The sequence below is a fragment of the Alligator sinensis genome, unplaced genomic scaffold (assembly GCF_000455745.1).
Source record: "Alligator sinensis unplaced genomic scaffold, ASM45574v1 scaffold1012_1, whole genome shotgun sequence".
In the NCBI taxonomy this organism is placed as follows: Eukaryota; Metazoa; Chordata; order Crocodylia; family Alligatoridae; genus Alligator; species Alligator sinensis.
Genome location: NW_005842104.1, coordinates 176,157 through 194,446, shown reverse-complemented (window position 1 = coordinate 194,446; position 18,290 = coordinate 176,157). Strand labels below are relative to the sequence as shown.

General features: G+C 39.8%; 1 protein-coding gene across 1 annotated transcript in view; it reads left to right on the top strand.

Moving 5' to 3' along the window:
* Window positions 1-18,290, top strand: part of LRRC1 (leucine rich repeat containing 1) — a 119,459-nt gene that overhangs the window by 83,492 nt on the left and 17,677 nt on the right. Inside the window, exons 5-10 of the mRNA XM_006024493.2 lie at window positions 3,282-3,338; window positions 5,259-5,322; window positions 7,551-7,625; window positions 10,061-10,205; window positions 14,291-14,409; window positions 15,175-15,258. Of these exons, the coding sequence (XP_006024555.2) occupies window positions 3,282-3,338; window positions 5,259-5,322; window positions 7,551-7,625; window positions 10,061-10,205; window positions 14,291-14,409; window positions 15,175-15,258 (544 nt within the window). The remainder of the gene's footprint in view (window positions 1-3,281; window positions 3,339-5,258; window positions 5,323-7,550; window positions 7,626-10,060; window positions 10,206-14,290; window positions 14,410-15,174; window positions 15,259-18,290) is intronic.

The following is an 18,290-nucleotide window of genomic DNA, read 5'->3' as shown; positions in this document are numbered from 1 at the left end:
GGGAACGAGAGTAGGAGTAAGCCCTCTGGATGGCGTTCCGAGGAAATTACACAGGTATGTCCCTCTAGGACTAGGGTAGGAGCAAAGCAGCCCCATGAGATGAGATGAATTGGCCATGTCACTGGTATCTCTTGTCAATAGGCTGAGGGGGAGGAGAGACAACCTGACAAGAACAGTATTTCTTTGGATGAATAAGTACAGGTAGACAGTGTGAATGTGATCTCCCAGCAAGTTTCTGAATGATAGAGGCTGATGTCTGGAAGGGTGCACTGAAGAGAATCCAAATATAAGTAGGAAGCACACCTATTGAGGTATTCAGTTCTACATCCTTCTCTGTGGTGAAATTACTGTTGGATACTAAAGCTGATCATAAGAAATCTTATGTAAGACCTCAACCCTTGCAGACCTGTTTGTCAAAGGCTGTTATGGAAAAGCTTTAGAAAGGAAGTGTTCACACTTTTTTGTGAAAATAGTTTGGAGGCTATAGGGTCATAGGAAAGTAGGGCTAGAAGGAAACTCATGTGGTCATCTAGTCCAATCTCCTGCTCAAGGTAGGATTATCCTTGACTAGACCATCCTAGCTAATCCTGGGATATTTTTATTCCAAGACAAACACAGATGCAATTTATCCTAGGACAAAGCTGTTTCTAGCTCAAGACATTCAAGGTATAGTGTCTATCTTTGTGAAAAACTTTCTTTAGGTCAATTCACTAATTTCAAAAGGTGAATTCCATTCTGGTCCCTGAGAATATAAGATTAGAGTCACGCTGACATGGTTTATGGTTTCAATTGATGCTGCTGTGCATAGAGGTTATCTGTATGTAAAATTGTCATGTGAGAAATGTTTGTTTTACAAAACTCTGCTTGGTCCAACACTGTCCCTTTTGGAAAGAAGGTGGATCTGTTCTCCTTCATCCCTGGAAGACTTCATTGGAGCTATTAAAATGTACTCTTCTCTCAGCAACACACCCTAATTTTACAGGATTAATCAGCTACTTATGGCATCTACTTTGTTTTTAAAATAAACATTTAAAGCTTAACATCTTTATTTAGTTTCAGATTCTTTTGATCTCAGATGAGGAACTGTTGCATTTAAGCTGAGTTCTGACATTGGGACTGTGTCAGTGTTTGGTTTCTAGTGAAAAGGGTGTTTTTAGCCATGTAATTACTTTAAGTTCTAATTGGTTCCATACGTCAAACCAGAAAACATCTGGAATGTTTAAAAGGAAAAAATTGTAATTACTCTAGTTGTTGCCTCCCTTGCTCGCTTTAGCTTGGTTTTGCTATTGCCTAGAACTCAGAGGTTCTATCCAGGCCCTAAAAGGCATTTTTTGTGGTAAGAATTAAAAAATAAAACAAAACCTAATATCAGATTACAAGTTTCAGTGAAATAGTATTTTGCTGAAGTCTTAATGTTCAGTGGGCGTGTCTACACGTGCATTTACGTTGGCTTAAAGTTACTGCACAGTAAGTGGGAATAGGCCAGCATCTATGTGCAGGCATTAAAGCGCATTAACGCTTGTGTGTGGACTGATTTGGGACTAAAGTCAGTCCCAAGTCAGTCCACAGACAGTGTTACTGCACAGTAAGGCATCTACACATACATTACTGTGCAATATCTAATCACATGTAAATTTGATACCTGCATAATACAGGTATCAAATTTACACCCAAATCAGTATGTCACCATATTTACTGCAGAGTATGGGTGCACAGTACTGTGCAGTAAGTATCTGCGTACATGTAGACATGCCCAGTGTGTATTTAGTATCACAAATTGAAAATGTAAAGAAGATGGTCTGCATTCTATGAGGGAATGTATAATGTGAACACAATATGTTGTAGAATAATTTTTATTAATACCTGAAAGCCTTATTTAGAACAGTGAATTTGAAGTTTTCTTTATTGCAGTTAGTGGAACCACAGATACTCAATCTGAATAAGTTTGGAATGATGTTCTCGTTTAGGTTTTATAGATTAAAAGTTAAATAACACTTTTTCTCTTGAAACTAGAATTCCACTGCCAGCAAGGACTGCACTTGGGACTGTGCCCAAGAAATCCAAAGCTGGCAGCAGTGTATAGAACCCAGTAACTGGTGCTTAATTACAGTGTATTTTATAAAAGATATTCAGACTCCTGCTGTGAAGAATTTACCATGTCTTTTGGTAATGTACTGCAGGAGTTGTGTAACTTTACAACAGTGAAAAAGAAGCTTAAAATTCTAAAATCTCATTCTTGTTAATCAGTTAAAGTACTGACCTTCCTTACTGTTGGAGTAACTCATTATCAGTTTCCTGTACCAAACCTTTCTTACTGTTGGGGATAACTCATTATTTGTTTCTTGTACTGTTTTGAAGGAGAAATAGAACGCTGTAAGTTTGGTAGTGTCCTTATAGTAACATGTGAATTCAATTGCATAGACCCTTACCTACTTAACAGGAGTTTGACTGTAATAAACTACTTGATTAAAAATAGGATTTTTAAAACTGATTGCATTTCTGTAGGCCTTAGAAGCTTTAAAGAAACCATTTTTAACACCTTCATTTTTCAGAAAACAAAATTAAAACCTTTTTGTACTCTGTGAAGAAAGAACATGCAAGCTTCAGAAAACCACTTTCCTATTTGTACCACAGTATCTGGTTTTATTTTTTTCCTGGGATGTTGAAGAATTAAAGCAGATTATAGTGTTGGGATAATGTATGACTCCTTGTTTTCCATTTAGTCATAAATAAAACCCTGAAAAAATCTGAATGTTACTATGTTGATATTAGCAAAAGCCTAGGATACAGTCTGAACAGCTTAGAAGCATAATGTCACTTACATTAATGAGAATACTGTGGATGGAAAGGTAGAAATAGCAGAAGAGGAGTGTAACTAATGCTGCTGCATCTCTTTTTTTCTGCAGCCCTCACATCATAACCTAAAAGCCAATAAGCAAATTATATTGCAATAACAAAACTAAAAAAAAACCCCAAACCCCTTTCAGTCTGTTTTAGTAACTTAATACAACTGACCTTCCTAACCATGGAAATTTTGTATTTTCTTTGTTTCATTTCTTGCTGTAATGTTTTTAACCATAGTAGGAAAAAGGCTCTAAAGATGCTGTTTTAATTTGTGACAAGATTATATAAAGTGTGTGTAAGAAGATTGACAAAAGTTTAGAGTTATTTTCTTTACATTTCACTGGAATTCACTGTGGATAGCTTCTCCTTTATTTTTTAAGTTCTAAAATTATTTGAACAAACTTCTGAAGTAACGATAATTTATTTTTACCTTTTAGCCTTTATAATCTGGCTTCATTGGAACTCAGAGAAAATCTGCTGACATATTTACCTGAGTAAGTTGCCATGCATGTGTTATATGGTCATGTATGCTTTGTATACGTCTTTGCATCCTCAGAATTTTTCCAAGAGCCGAAGAAAATGTTTTTGGTACAGGTACTCCTCACTTAACGACCTACCTGTTTAACGACCGCACGGACTTAAGACCAGAGAGAACTGGTCGTAAGTATGAGAACTTTGGTCGTGGAAACGGCAGCGCGGCGTCTCAAGCCAAGGCACGCAGTATCAAGGGGCGGCTCCTCGCTTATCGACCAATTCGCTTAACGACCTAGTCGCAGGAACGGAACTCGGTCGTTCAGTGAGGAGTGCCTGTATTGGAAACCTAACACAAATGTGTTCTCTTCTGTGTGAAAATTAAGGGTAATGGTGGTTTGGCTCATTTCAGGACCAATAATTAATAGTCAGGCAAGTGAGGGTAGGACTAATAAAAACCTCATACTTCAAAACTTTAACATTTATTTTGGATTGTACTAAAACCGTGTAGAGCTATATTAGGGACTGAATGATTTAACAGAAGATTTACAAAGATTGGAGATTAAAGCCTCTAAATAGAGGCCAAAATGAAAGACTTAAGTGGGCCTGCCAGCAACATCCCAGCAATCAAATCCCACTCTCAGCTGCTGTGAAAAGTGCTGGGATTTCCAATTTCACCACATTCAGGGAATTGTTTTTCTTACATCAGCCCCTAGTTAGCAGACCACTGACTTTTGGGGGTTTCCTGCTCTTTCATTACTGGAACAGGAGGATAGTGTTCTGCGTGTAGTTTTGTCCTTCTTTCCCACGACTCCAGTGTTTCATATGTGGTTTAGGGTGTGGGTGTCAAAGAAACGGCCTGCTGGCTAGATTCAGGCTACAAAGCCCTATTGTCCAGCCCACGTTGCTGCATGTTGGTCTCTGAATAGATCTCACACAGCATGCAGCACACCTTGGACTGGCCCCATATGCTACATGCAGCATGTGGTGGCCCCAGCCCCACACACTACAGGTGGTGCGTGGGGGTGGTCCAGGCACATGTTGCAGGTGACATGTGGGGCAGGGCTGAGTTGGAGCGCGTGGGGCCAGTCTTTGGACCCGATTTGGCCTGTGTGTTGGCCCCTTGTCCCTCATCCCACACATTGGAGCTGGTGAGTTTGATACCACTGATGCAGAGAGTAAGAGATCTAAGTTGCATGGTTACTGCTACTGCTAACAGAATGGGCTACCTGCAGCTTTCTGAAGCTTTCTAATCTAATAATCTGCAGCTTTCTGAATCTTTTGCATTTTCATCTCAGATTTACTGCTGCTCAGGGTTATGAATAGCAGTAATAAAACTGACCAGTCCAGTTCTTATTATAATGATGCAGATAGGGGAGAGGTTCAAACTGCTCTAGAGATGTCAGGAAGGTTCTGCTGTATCCATTCAGAAGGCTTCTTGTAAAGCTGTTAAGTGCTAGAATTCTTTTTAAATCCAAGCTGAAATTATCCTTGTAAATTGATAGCTTTTCAACTAGGAAGGATTTCTGTTTCCTGTTGGTGAGCCGGCAGACTAAGTCTATTTTTAGTTTGTGCTTTGTTAAACTACTTCATATGATCTCTGTGGAATTGTTCATTCAATTGTGCAGTTGTTTTGGATATGTTGTGGAGGCTTTCATCTGACTGCAACTATCCATGGTATAGACCATGGCACAGACTGGTGATTAGAAATATGGGCAGTGGTCTGATTGCTTTATAGTAAGATTTATGTTTCAAAGGCACTAAGTTATGATGACTAAGCCACTGTTCTACAGTATTATTTTAATGTGAATAAAATAACCAATAAAATGCTTTCTAGAATGTGTTTGAATTCAGGGTATAGCTTGTGACAATATAGGTTCAAATATTTAGGGTTACTGATGATTTTGTCTAACATGATTATTTCATTCTGTCTCTTCCTACAGATCTCTTGCCCAGCTACAGAGATTAGAAGAACTTGATTTAGGAAACAATGAGCTCTTTCACTTAGTAAGATATGTTTTCAATGGAATATTTTTATTGATAACCTGTTATCCCTGTCCTCTGGAACTGAAATATCTTGAGCAGAAATTTCCAAAAGTAAAAGCAATGATAATTATGGAAACTTTATATTCGGTGTGTATTTATACACACAGATATACACACCTGCACACAAAATTATTAATCTGAAGTATGTATGTGGTTGGGTGCTCTGCCAGATGTTATATTTATTTAATTGTGCAATAAATTGTAATGTGCCACACATTCAGCCAATGTATGGTGTGATAAAATAACAAACTAGCCATAAACATGTTCCAGATGAAATCTTGAACATTATTGTGGCTGGCTTTTATCAGTAATTTGAATGTGTTCTGTTAGTGTGGTGGTATAATGAGCCCTGAATTGTCACTTGAAGATGTACACTGATCTCTCCCTTGTTGGTGAGGGCATTAAAATATCTGAGACTGCATCACTTCCACCTCCTTTATTGGCCTCCTTTACAGGTTTTGTTGGCCTAACACAGAGTTTGAGGGCTTGGACAGATGGTGTAATTTACCTCAAAGCAGATAGATATATGTCCTATTTCCAGGTTGCTGCTTGCATCGGGCACTGCTGTAGTGCTTTGCCACTGGATGGCACAGGAGCAAATAAGATCTGGTTTGCATTGACTGTATAGCTTCTGTGGAATGGAAAGAGGACAGATGTCTACACTGGTGTATCTTACACTAATGAAAATTTTCCTGGTGTAATTCAACACTGGATTCAAGTAATTTACACCAGCATAAGGGTTTTTAAATCTCCTATCCAAGCCATTTATCAAGTACCTAAATGACACATTGGATTCCTTTCAATGTATGTAATGAACACATCTTAGTACTTGTGGTTATACTATGTCACATTTTCTAAATTATAACTGTGTGGTTTTACAAATAGTACTTGGAACAGGTCACTTTTTCTTTGGGGCTGTTGCCTCAGGGTAGCAAATTTTCTATCTATTCAAATGCTATAAGTACTAATAGGCAGACAAGGTTCCTTGGGTGAATCTGATATCTTTTATTAGACCAACCCAAATAGTTGGAAAATAATTATTAAGCAAGCTTTCGGATTCAAAAACCCTGCGTCAAGCTAAGGAAGTTTCAGCAGTTGGTGTGTGCTCTTCCTGGATGGAGTGAAAAGTAAAGAAGCCAGCGGCTGGGCTGGTATGCATACAAGACAGATTGTCAGTGAAAATGTAGATTGAGGAGTCAATGGGTGAGAGACAGGCTGGGGGGGGAGGGTTAGCAAGGTTCGGTACCCTTTTTAAGAATAGGGTATTCTTAAAAAGATCTTCCCAGAGCCACCCATCCTAGCCTTCAAACAAGCACCAAACCTCGCTAACCTCATCACCAGAAGCAAACTTCCTCAAGCCCAGAACACACCAAAAGGATCCAGACCGTACCATGACAAGAAATGCAAAACCTGCCAACACATCTCCACCACCTCCACAATTACTACACCCCACAACAGAGCCTTCAGCATCCCTGCATCTTACAGCTGTACCTCCAGAAATGTAATATACCTCATCCAATGCACCAAATGCCCTGATGGAAAATACGTAGGAGAGACCAAACAACAACTGCACCAGAATGAATGCACACTGGAAATCTGTCAAAGACAGAAATACCCAATTACCGGTGGGGGCACATTTCTCACAAGAAAACCACTCTCTCTCCAATCTCTCAGTCCTGATCCTCAAAGGAAACTTACAAAACACTTCCCAGATATGAGTCTATGAACTCCACTTCATCAACCTCCTGGGTACTAAAAATCATGGACTAAATATAGAGATTGGATTTATGACACATTATAACCTGTCTGACATCTGACTCCCCAGGTATCTCTCCACTTTCATCCCCCTTCTCCCCCGCCCCCGGCCTCTCTCTCATCCATTGACTCCTCAATCTACATTTTCACTGACTATCTGTCTTGTATGCATACCAGCCCAGCTGCTGGCTTCTTTACTTTTCATTCCATCCAGGAAGAGCACACACCAACTGCTGAAACTTCCTTAGCTTGACGCAGGGTTTTTGAATCCGAAAGCTTGCTTAATAATTATTTTCCAACTATTTGGGTTGGTCTAATAAAAGATATCAGATTCACCCAAGAAACTTTGTCTGCCTATGTCCGTAGACCAACACGGCTACAACCTACATGCCTATAAGTACTAATACTCTTTTATTTTTGATTAACTGTTGCAGCCAGAAACCATTGGTGCACTTTTCAATCTTAAGGATCTCTGGTTGGATGGAAACCAGTTATCCGAAATACCTCAGGTAAGGCAGAGTTTTAATGATATGTTTTGTCTTTAAAAGTAGTTTTATCTAGTTAAAAGCTTTTCTTGTGTAGTAAAAGTGAAAATTGTAAACAAAAGAGAAATTATTTTTCATTCCTTGTAAATTTTTAAATTATACAATCTATTAGAGTTTTGTTATGTAGTATGGAGAATACCATTAGGATATCTGCTCATTAATCCCACCTCTCAACTCTAGAGGATGCTGTGACAAATCTATTAGATGCTTGTAAAGCATTGGAGAAAGTGGCCACATACTGACAGAATATTTTCTTCTTCCAGAAATCAGTTAGGCTCAGTATTAAGGCCCTTGGCAGACTTTAATATGATTACATGATTTGATTCAGGAATTTTTTGCTTGATCCCAAAAATTGTGTCCTGGCATTCCAGATCTGAATGGCATGACACACAACTTTTGGGATGGGGAATAAAATTCCTCAGATCCCAATCCTGATGTCTAGACCTTCAAAGGAAGCATGATGTCAGGGACCTATCCAGGGATCTGGCAGGGGAGAGCCCCAGGTCCCATGCCTGGGGCTGCCCCATGGCTCATTCCAGGTATTGGGTATGAGGCATCTGTCCCAGACTCTGGGGCTGCCTGTGCCCCATCTCAAACATCAGTTGATTGTCAGGACTGGGTATGAGACATGGCACACTCTCAATTTAAAGCATGATACAAACCAGCTGTGGAGATGATCCATGTTAAATGTAGAATATCTTTTTGGTCAGCTTACCTTTCTATTGTGCTGTAAATTGGTTCAACGTGTGGCATGTTACAGTTTTTGTAGTTCTATTAACACATTGATTATGCCACAGCTATAATGGCTGCCAGGATCTTAAGGCTCATAGCTCAGGGAGTAGTGCACCACTACTTAGAACATGATCTTGAATTAACCTTATTTTTCACACTTGTCTAGATGCACTAGATGTTTGTGTGTGAACTCAACATCCGTAGGGTTGAGTTCACACACAAACTTTGTTTGTTTCTGCTGTTCAAAATGCATTGTATAAGGGGGAAAAGGATAATAAAACTCCCTCTAAAACTAGAAGTTGAGAAATCTGATCCTGCAACTGGATCCATGTAGGCAAGTCTGTGACTGATTTCAGTTTTGGAATGAGGAGATATAGTATTGCAAATGTACCTGGAATCCTTCCTTTTCTAAGCATAGTGAAAACAAGGTTTTTTAAACATTCAAGTAAAAAAATCAGAACTTTTGCTTGCTCTTTTTTCACAGGCTTGTATTCTATGTACTAAATCCACAGAGTGGAGTGGAAATTTTGAAGACTGTTTTGTACATTGATTTGCAGTCTGATTTAGATGTTAGTTATAGCTCTGCTGATTACTCTGACCTTTTTGCCATTACCAACTAGATATAATGAGAATGTATAAGAGGATCCAATTAGACTCTGCAATATTAGAACTTCTGTGGACATGTGAGGCTCAGCAGACATTTTTCTGCACTAGCCATAATTAATACACCTTTTTAATATACAGTAAACAAATGCTAAGGATGGTTAGCATCTGTATTTACATAATTCAATACTCAGTATTTAAAAATAGTTATCTCTGCTGAATAACAGCATTGATCTTTAGTTTTGGTGTGATCTTATCACAGTTGATTTTTATACATGAAGGTATATGGAAGCCATTCTATTGTTTTTGTCTTTTTTCCAGCTGTTTGTTCAGCACTGTTGAATATTTTCATGATTAAAATTCTTAGCTGTTCACAGAATGTGTGTAGGTGTACAATCAAGTAGGGTGTACATCTGTGAATAGTATAAAAATAAAAGGTGTCATGTTTTTTTCAATCAGATATTTAAATAAACTATATAACCGACAAATTATCACTGTCAAAACTAAGTAACTGTTAATAACTGAGGACTTTCAGTGTAATTTCTTAGGGCCTTGTTGCTTTGCTAGTGCAACACTTCTGAATCCTGTTCCAAAACTTGTGAAGGGAGATCTAAAGATGCCATAACTACCTATATTTAGGTATTCCATAAATTTTTATTGTCATCCAGGAAGGGCTCAGCGCCATTTACATTACCTTACTTGGTAAGGGCATATTTAATTATGTGTGGTTTGAGACCTGTAGTTCTGAAAAAACAACTTCATAACCTTCCCTGGGGGGAAAAAACTCATTTTTGGTTGCTGCTTCATACTATACTATACTATACTCTTTTCCTGTGGTACCTATTAAATACATATTGGTGTGGCTAGAAGCAGCTTTGAAATTTCTAGCCTGTGTTGCTGTCTTCGTTTTGGTGTTGAACCACTTTTGTGTTTACAAAAGAAGCTGTTTTTTTTCCCTTCAGTATTAAGAAAAGGCCTCATCTTCCTCCTGACTTCTTTCTGGACATTTCTATAAAAATTGTGGCATGTTGGGACATGATTTATTTTTTGTCTTAACATAACAGGAAATAGGAAACCTGAAAAACCTGCTATGTCTGGATGTCTCTGAAAATAAATTGGAAGGACTTCCTGAAGAGATCAGTGGTCTGACTTCCTTAACAGATTTGCTTGTTTCTCAGAATTTACTTGAGGTGCTACCTGATGGCATTGGTAAGTACAAAGTGAATATATTAACAGGCAAATACTTGATTTTGTCTGAATGGGCAGTGGATGTATGCTAAATGGCTTTAGAAATATTCTGTAAGACATGAAACTCTCTCGCAGTTTTAAAAATATTTAATATATGCAATCCCTTGTCAGTCCTTTACATTTCAAATACATTTACTACTTCTGTAGTATTGATGTAGGTAAAAATTATTATTAATTTGGTGAACAACATATGACACCTACTATCTGAAGATCATTAGTCTGTTTCCAGTGTTCTGCTATACATACCAAATCACTGGGGATGATTTTTAGAATACTGTAAAATTCCAAAATTTAGAATACTGTAAGAACTCAATTATTTAGTAAAAGAGGCTGGGTCTGCAAAAACATTTGGTTATCTAAAGTGGGACCATAATGGAATTTAGGCCTCTGAGTTGAAAAACATAACACAAATATAAGCAAACTGCTTCCCAAATGATATTTTATCCCCAGTCCGGGTCAGTACCACACCGCAAGCCATACTTCCCCTTTAGCTGCTTCTGAGCAGCTTGGGTATCCATGGGCTTGTTTCCTGAAGCTCCTGTCACCCAGGAGCTCCTTCCTCCATATTATGCTGGGCCAGCCTCTATGCTTTGCCTCAGGCCCTGGGTTTATAGGTCTCTAATCCTCGCCTCTTCTGGTCACATGCCTCCCCAGCCACACACAGGGGTCTCCCCTTTGTCCAATGGCCAGCAGGCACTCCTTTGGTGCAGCCCCACACAGCAGGCTTGGCTTGCTGCACTCTGCTTAGTGACAGGGCCCTCTGTCCAGTAATTAGTTCACACATCTACAAAGGGGAGGAGTCTTGGGTTTAGTTACCTACTCCAAACATTTATGCATTTTATCCAACGACTGATTAATAAAATGCGCAAGCAGTAAGCCTAGTGGTCCCCCACTCTGCTGAGTGGATATTCCCAGGTTATTAATTTGCACAGAAATTACTATGTATCACAGGCACTTTGGTAAAGTAACAGAAGAAAAAAAACCTTATTACAAGGAAGAGCAAATAGAAAAATAAAAAGTGAGCTTTGACAACAGAGCATGGTAAAATAGGACTGGCGAAATCCTTGGCCTGCATTCAGGCTACCACCTAGCACCATAATAAAATTTCCTGTGAAAATCTCCCAGGGTCAACCTCCCCCCACCTCTTCCCTCTCTTGCTCCTCCGTAAAGGTCACTTCCTTCACAACATACAGGCAGTCCTCAACTTACAACGTTTCGAGTGACAACGTTTTGCACTTAACATTTATAAATTGACATCCTGTTTCAACTTTCTGACATCAGTTTCAACTTTACAAGGCTTGATCTGATATGACGCCATGCCAGCAAACAAGTTCGCTGCGCCACCCATCTCCCTGGAGAACATCTGTCTAAACTTCCTTGGACACTTTCTTTAAGAAAGCAGACAAGACTCCAAAAAAACCTAAAGCCAAGAACCCTTCAAAAAGTCAACCAAGAGCCTTTCAAAAAGTCCAGCAAAGTCACCTGAAAAAAGTCTTTCTAAATCAATATGATTGCTATTTACAATATAAATGTGTTACTGTAGCTGTATTACTCATCTATAATTGATTGAGTACAAAATTCTGGGGTATTTTTGGTGAAAATACAGTATCGGGCCTTGGTTCAGGAACCAATCCCCTATTTATAACATTGTTTCTTATGAGAAAATTGGTTCCGAGTTGCAACATTTCGACTTAAGACGCGGTTTTCAGAAACCAATTGTGTTGTAAGTCTGAGGACTGCCTGTATTACACAGCCTCTCTCCCACCTGTCTTCAGGGGAGCCAGAGGAATCCTCTTGTGCAGGGGTTTTCAACCAGGGGTATGCATACTGCTGGGGGTACTTCTGATGGCCTCATGGGGAACTCCTCGGCAGTGGGTGCCTCTTCAACTGGCTGCTAGGGGACACCTCCCCTACCCCCCAACCTGCCCGGTCACCAATCTGCCGCTGGCGGACTCCCTTCTCCCCCTGCTTGTCTGGCTGCCGGGGGACTCCTGCCTTGTTGACTGGCCATCAGAGATACAGTGACCCAAAAAGATTGAAAACCCCTCCTCTAGTGTTTCTACCTATAGATCCACCTCCCTTTTAGAGGCCCGTGGAGGCTTAGTGCTTTACTGACCTGCTGAGTCTTGGAGAGGGGATGTGAATTGACAGTAATGACCCCCACTATCTTTTGCCCCTACTAAAGCACAGGTTAGAGTGCTGGGATTGCTCCTACTTGCATAGGTTCTTATGGTGTGGAGCACAAAGGAGCAGAAGAGGCCAGACTCTGGCTATTTGCAGACATTAAAAAAAAATAAAACAAACAAGCAAACAAAAAACCTCACTTTACCAGAAGCAATAGTGCATTGCTTCGATCCAGCTCCACAGTGTCTATATAGATCGAGTGCTTCAGTGGGGCTTTTTTGCTCTTTTAGCTAAAGCTGATTCAATCAGCAATTAGATAAGAGTGCCAAAAAAACCTCACTAAAGTGCCTGAACCATACAGATATTGGGTAAACCAGGTCCAACTGGCTGTTTTGGGCATGTGCTGGGCACAGTGTGGGAACTGGGTTTAAAGCTCTGTTTTTTTGTTTTTTGGGTTTGTATTTTTTAAAACGTCTGCAGGCAGCCTCTCTCTTTAAATATATGACCCTGTACCCTTCTTGTAGTAACGGTTTGGCTGAAAAGATTGTACACCAGAGGAAGACCTGTCCAGACCCAAAGATGCAGACCAGCACTTAGTGCTTGCACTAGCTGGCTGTCTGTGTGCGTAGCTACTGTGACTGGCACAGCTCTTTGAGAATGACAGGGCCCCAGCTCATTCCTGAATGATTTTCTTTTCAAGTTTTGGCCCTATCATTTTAAATGTATCTTTTTCATCGGAAGCACTGGTGACTTGGCCAGTATGCAGCTAGTTAGTACAGCAGCTAACTGATGGGGGTTCTACCTCAGTATAAGCTAATATTAGTAATAATAGTTGGGTGCCTGAGTAATCATTTTAATAAAGTTTATTTTTAAAATGCAGTGCATGTCAAATAGATTATTTTAGGTACCAGTTATAGACTGTGAGGCTGATGTGCAGATTTCAGACACTTGTGGCATTTACCACAACATGTGGCATTATTGGGATTTTCTTCAGTGTTTGGTGTATCCACAGGAGTAGAAAATATACTTTTGTCTCTATCTAGTTTACCAGTGTGACATGCTTTCCTGTGTCCCTTTTTTATAGTGTGAGTTCAATGGCCTGCTAAAATGATAAATCATGAGAGACAGGCTGGGCTTAAAACCTTTTTGTACTGATGTTCATAAAAGGATACAAATAAGTAATCTATATTCATACAATGAATACGATGAAGGATTTAATATCCTCACTTTCAGGATAAGAATGCATTCTATAAATATGCTACCATGTACAAATATAGTGGTCTCATTCAAAAGAAAACAGGTAGTTAAAGGCATCTTAAAGTGGACCAAGGATCCTGTACTTAACTCACAGGAGTATATATTGATTAGTGCAACTTCAGTACTGCTTTCATTTGTTTTTAGTATCTGAGTTTTAGTTTTATGTTTAAACTTCTTTGTATATCGATCAGGAAATACTTTTTATTTGTCTCCTTTGCCCCCTTCCCTCCCAAGTTCACACTTACTTTTTGGATTCTGAAAAGTAGACTCTTATTTGATTTTATGCTGCATTCTCCCCATGTCAAAAGATTTCCTATTGCTAAACGCACATATCTTAACTTTCTATGTCAAATGGCAGATTCATGAAATATAATCGGAAATTCTTTTCTCCCAAGAACACCTTTCAATTATGGCTTTAATGGAATTTATTAAAGAGAGGTTTTCTTCCCAGGTTTACAGCACAATTGCTTTTTTTTTCTTTGTAGAAAAGATGTATAGACCAACTTTAGGGTAGTGTTGTAATTCTCTTTGTTAACTGTTGAAGAGAGCCCTATCATACTTTTAAAAACATTATTGCTTATCCATCCACTTACTTACATTATTGCAGCACATCTCTAATGTGTAACTGTGGCTACACAAGGTAAAATGCTGCCTTTTATATGCAGGAAAATTAAAGAAACTATCCATCTTGAAGGTTGATCAGAACAGACTTACTCAGCTGACAGAAGCAATTGGAGACTGTGAAAGCCTTACTGAACTAGTTTTAACAGAAAACCAACTGCTGGTGAGTATGGTTGGCCTGGTCAAGTGACTGTTGCTATACATTGTCCTTCTGATTGTAATGTCTTTATTTTCCTTTATTTTTACTGCTGCTCAAAACAATACAGGGGAGTTTCCCATAAATGCACGTTACCTCTGGATGGATACTGAAGGTTCTGATGTGGTGCAGAGAGGGTTACCACTACAACTGATGTTATGCACTTCAGTGTTCAATTGATTTCTTTTATGATTAATGAGCAAATGAGGAGGTCTGGTGTGCAGAAAATTTTACTTTGTTAGATATAGTGTTAGGTGTGAAGTTTGTCATGTTCCCTTGATGCTAGCTCCTACTGCATATATCTGATGGACTCTGTTGGAGTTGAACTGCAAACCAAAATACTGTGAAGTTGCTGTTATGTTGTTCCTTGTGGTGTTAATGAGTTGTTCCAGCCACCCATTTAATGCTGAAAATGTTGAATGGAAATACAATTCAAGGTGCAGTTACACTGGAACTATTTGGTGTTGTTCATCATTCTTTCTTCAAAGAATATTTAATGCTTTTATATTTTGCCTGAAAGATCATTTTGTCACAATTTAAGTTCACTTCATTTAGAAACTGAAACAAAACATTTGGGCCAAAATCTGCTTCCATTTGCAACCAGGAGGTTCACAGGTTGCAGCCCAAGAAAGGGACCTCTCAATTATTTTTTCAAAGTGAAGCAAACTTTTGTTTTGACATGGCGAGGCTCTAATGCTTGTTCATGTTTTGCTTTGTTTTTTGTTGAAACAGACATTGCCGAAGAGCACTGGAAAGCTAAAGAAGCTGAATAATTTGAATGCCGACAGAAACAAATTAACGTCTTTGCCCAAAGAGGTATGTCTTGTGCAATTAACTACTATAGATATAATGATCCACAAACAAAATCTGAAAACAGATGGCTGTAGTAACTAGCACACAGTTTTTGTTTTAAGTGAACTGTTAGAGAATACTTGTACTATTGCCAAGGTTTTGTCTGTTTGCTTGTCCAGGCGTGAACAAAAGTAGAGGAGATGTGATTATTGGTCAGTGTGCAGTATGGTGGCATTTGGACAAGAGGACCAAGGTCTCAATGAATAGTTTGTTTTAAGCGGATATTTTCTCACGGCAGATGTCAGATTCCACGCTACTTGGAACACAGTTTTTAAGCTCAAGTTATAATGAATGCACTCAAACACAAGTGTAATTCTTCCTGGGTAGAATTCAACAGATATAAGAGGAAATCCTGAGATCATTTATCAGGTTTTGGCTATGAAGTACATGCTGCTTTTTTATGTCCTGAGGAAAAGGGGGAAATTGAGAGATTGCTCTTCTAAGAGCAGTGGGCAAGTCTGGTTGTGTTGTTAAACAGGCAGATCTACAGCAGTGATTTGTGAAACAATAAGCTTACCAGTACATCTAGTTTTACTTCTGTGATCACTGGGACTTCCTACCAATTTTTAGCAATCTAAGGAGTGGAACAGAAGTAGAATTTTCTGATTTAGGATTAAGTATAATAGAGGCCTGAGAAGTTTTGTCTAGGTCAGGGGATGGCAACCTGTAACCCGCTACCACTGACCTGTGGACATGGGATTTGGCAGTGTGGGGAGAGGGTTTCCCCTGTGGTGGGGAGAAGCAGTGGCAGTGGGTATTTCCCCCATGCCACAGCAAAAAGAAACAGTGGTGGTTCTGGGTCCTAGCTCCTGCGCATCTCTGACTCAAACTGGGTCATTTTTGCCTGCTGCCTGAGAAGGTTGCCAACCAATGATCTAAGCCATCGGTAAAACCTGGAAAGACAGTGGATAGATGCAGGTACTGTAAAGCAGAGCTATCATGATGTGCTTAGAGTGTGGGACTGAAAATCAGCAGACCTGGTTTCTTATCCTATCTGCTTTATGGCTCAGTACAATCATTTTTGTCTTTACCTGCAGGTTACTCAGCCTCATCTCTCCCTCAGTTTTTGCCCATGAAATGGGGATAGATAATTGGCACAACAAAGCAAGGTCCTACATTGAGCTTCACAGCATTTGGTTGTCTGATATATGCTGGTAATTTTTAAAATCTGTATCCCATCATTTCCAGAATTTCAGGCTACATTCTAGATATCAGTGGGCAGAATTTTAGTAATTGTGATGACAAGGAGAAAATCGGGGCTCACAGACTGCTTGGTGCTATAGACAAAGAAGCTTTGTGTTGCCTGAACATCCAAAATAGTGGTTGAACATGCTGAATGGAGAGCAAGTCTTTCTATGCCTGTATGCTAACAGAAATGAGAGCCTTACATGTAGAGTATGTAGAAATAGAAGGGGGAACTCAAGTGGAAAATTGAGGGGGTATAACATTGTTGGCTGAGGGTGAGTAGAGAGTATCGGAGGGATGGGGCAACGGAGGGTAAGGGCCTTGAAGTTCATGGGGAAGTATGGATCTGGAATTAAGTTATTAAATGGACCTAGTGATAGGGAAAACAGGAGCCTTAGAGGAGGGAAGGGTAGGGATGGGCAGATCAGGAAGCCACACGTTCTCATAAAGGAAACAGGCATCTGTAGTCTGAAGTGGTGAAGGGAGAGCAATTTCCTGAGGGGGGGTAACCAGGATCTCAGAAGCTGTCACAGGGGGTACAGAGCACTTGGCATGTAGTGGAGGGGGCAGGGACCAACCTGGCAGGGTGTGGAGGATAGGAGAGAAATGGGGATGCAGATGCCCCCTGTCATGGCAGGGGAAGAGGAGAATGGGAGACTATGTATCTTCCCTAAATGCCAGAGGCTCTGGCATAAGTGTGATGGATAGTACCAGAAATAAAGGGGCATGGCAGTGTGTCATGCACTAAGTGGTGGGGTGGGGGAGGAGAGTCAAGGCACGCAGGACAGGCATCCCCAGTGTGCTTGACCTGCTGAAGCTGGAATGTGTATGATTCCTTGGTATCTATGTTTGCAAATCACGGTGTGCTTTTTAGCACTTTTATATAACTCAATGCCTTTTCTTGTTCACTATAATCATACTGATATGCTGAGAATCTTGCACTAAATTCTCTGGAAAATGCTGCTGCTTCCTGGCATGTTAGCTGGCCTGTGAAATAATAGTACAGTTTTGTCTCATGTGTTTGAATCTTGTTACAACTGCAATTGACATCAGAGCGGATGGCAGCAGTATAGTGTAAACTGCCTGAGATGCACACAAGTAACCCGTACAGCCATTTCAGTTTGTGCAAACAGCATACACCACTTGCCAAATCCTGTTAGTTTCTATTAGAAAGAGACTTATTTCAAATGAGTTAAATGTCCCTACTATTTTTTCCTGGAACACTGGGCATTCTGTTTGTACCTCTGTTAGTACATCATTGAAGTGTGTTGCATTCTAATTCAGAGTCCTAGCAGAAGCAATTAATCTGTCAAGCAAGTGTTTGCATTTTGTCTGGAAGCTACTGAAACAGCTTAACATAGCTTCCATAGGCTAAGCAGACCCTGTTGTACCCTGCAGAATTTTGGTTAACCTACAGCACAGACAGGGTTGGGGAGGGGTGGGCCTATTGCCACAGGAAAACTTTTGCATGCCAAGGCACTTGGAAGTTTTGCCAGTAGAATATTCGTAGCTCCTCTGTGGCAGCTGAATCCCTCCATTTTGTTGGCAGAGTTACTTTAATGCCTCTATTTGCAGCCCTAGAATAGGCTTGCCAGTTTACCTGACTACCAGGTATATCTTATATCTTTCTAGATGCCAAATGAGCCCCCCATATGTGGCTGAGATTGTAAATAGAAAATAAGTTACTTCCTGGTGCATGCAGTGGCTTTGGTGCAGGAGTAACTTAACTATATAGTTAACAAGTTGGCATAACTCAACCTACCACTTAATTATGCAAAATTTTCTTTGCTGTCCCAGTTCATTGTACTTAG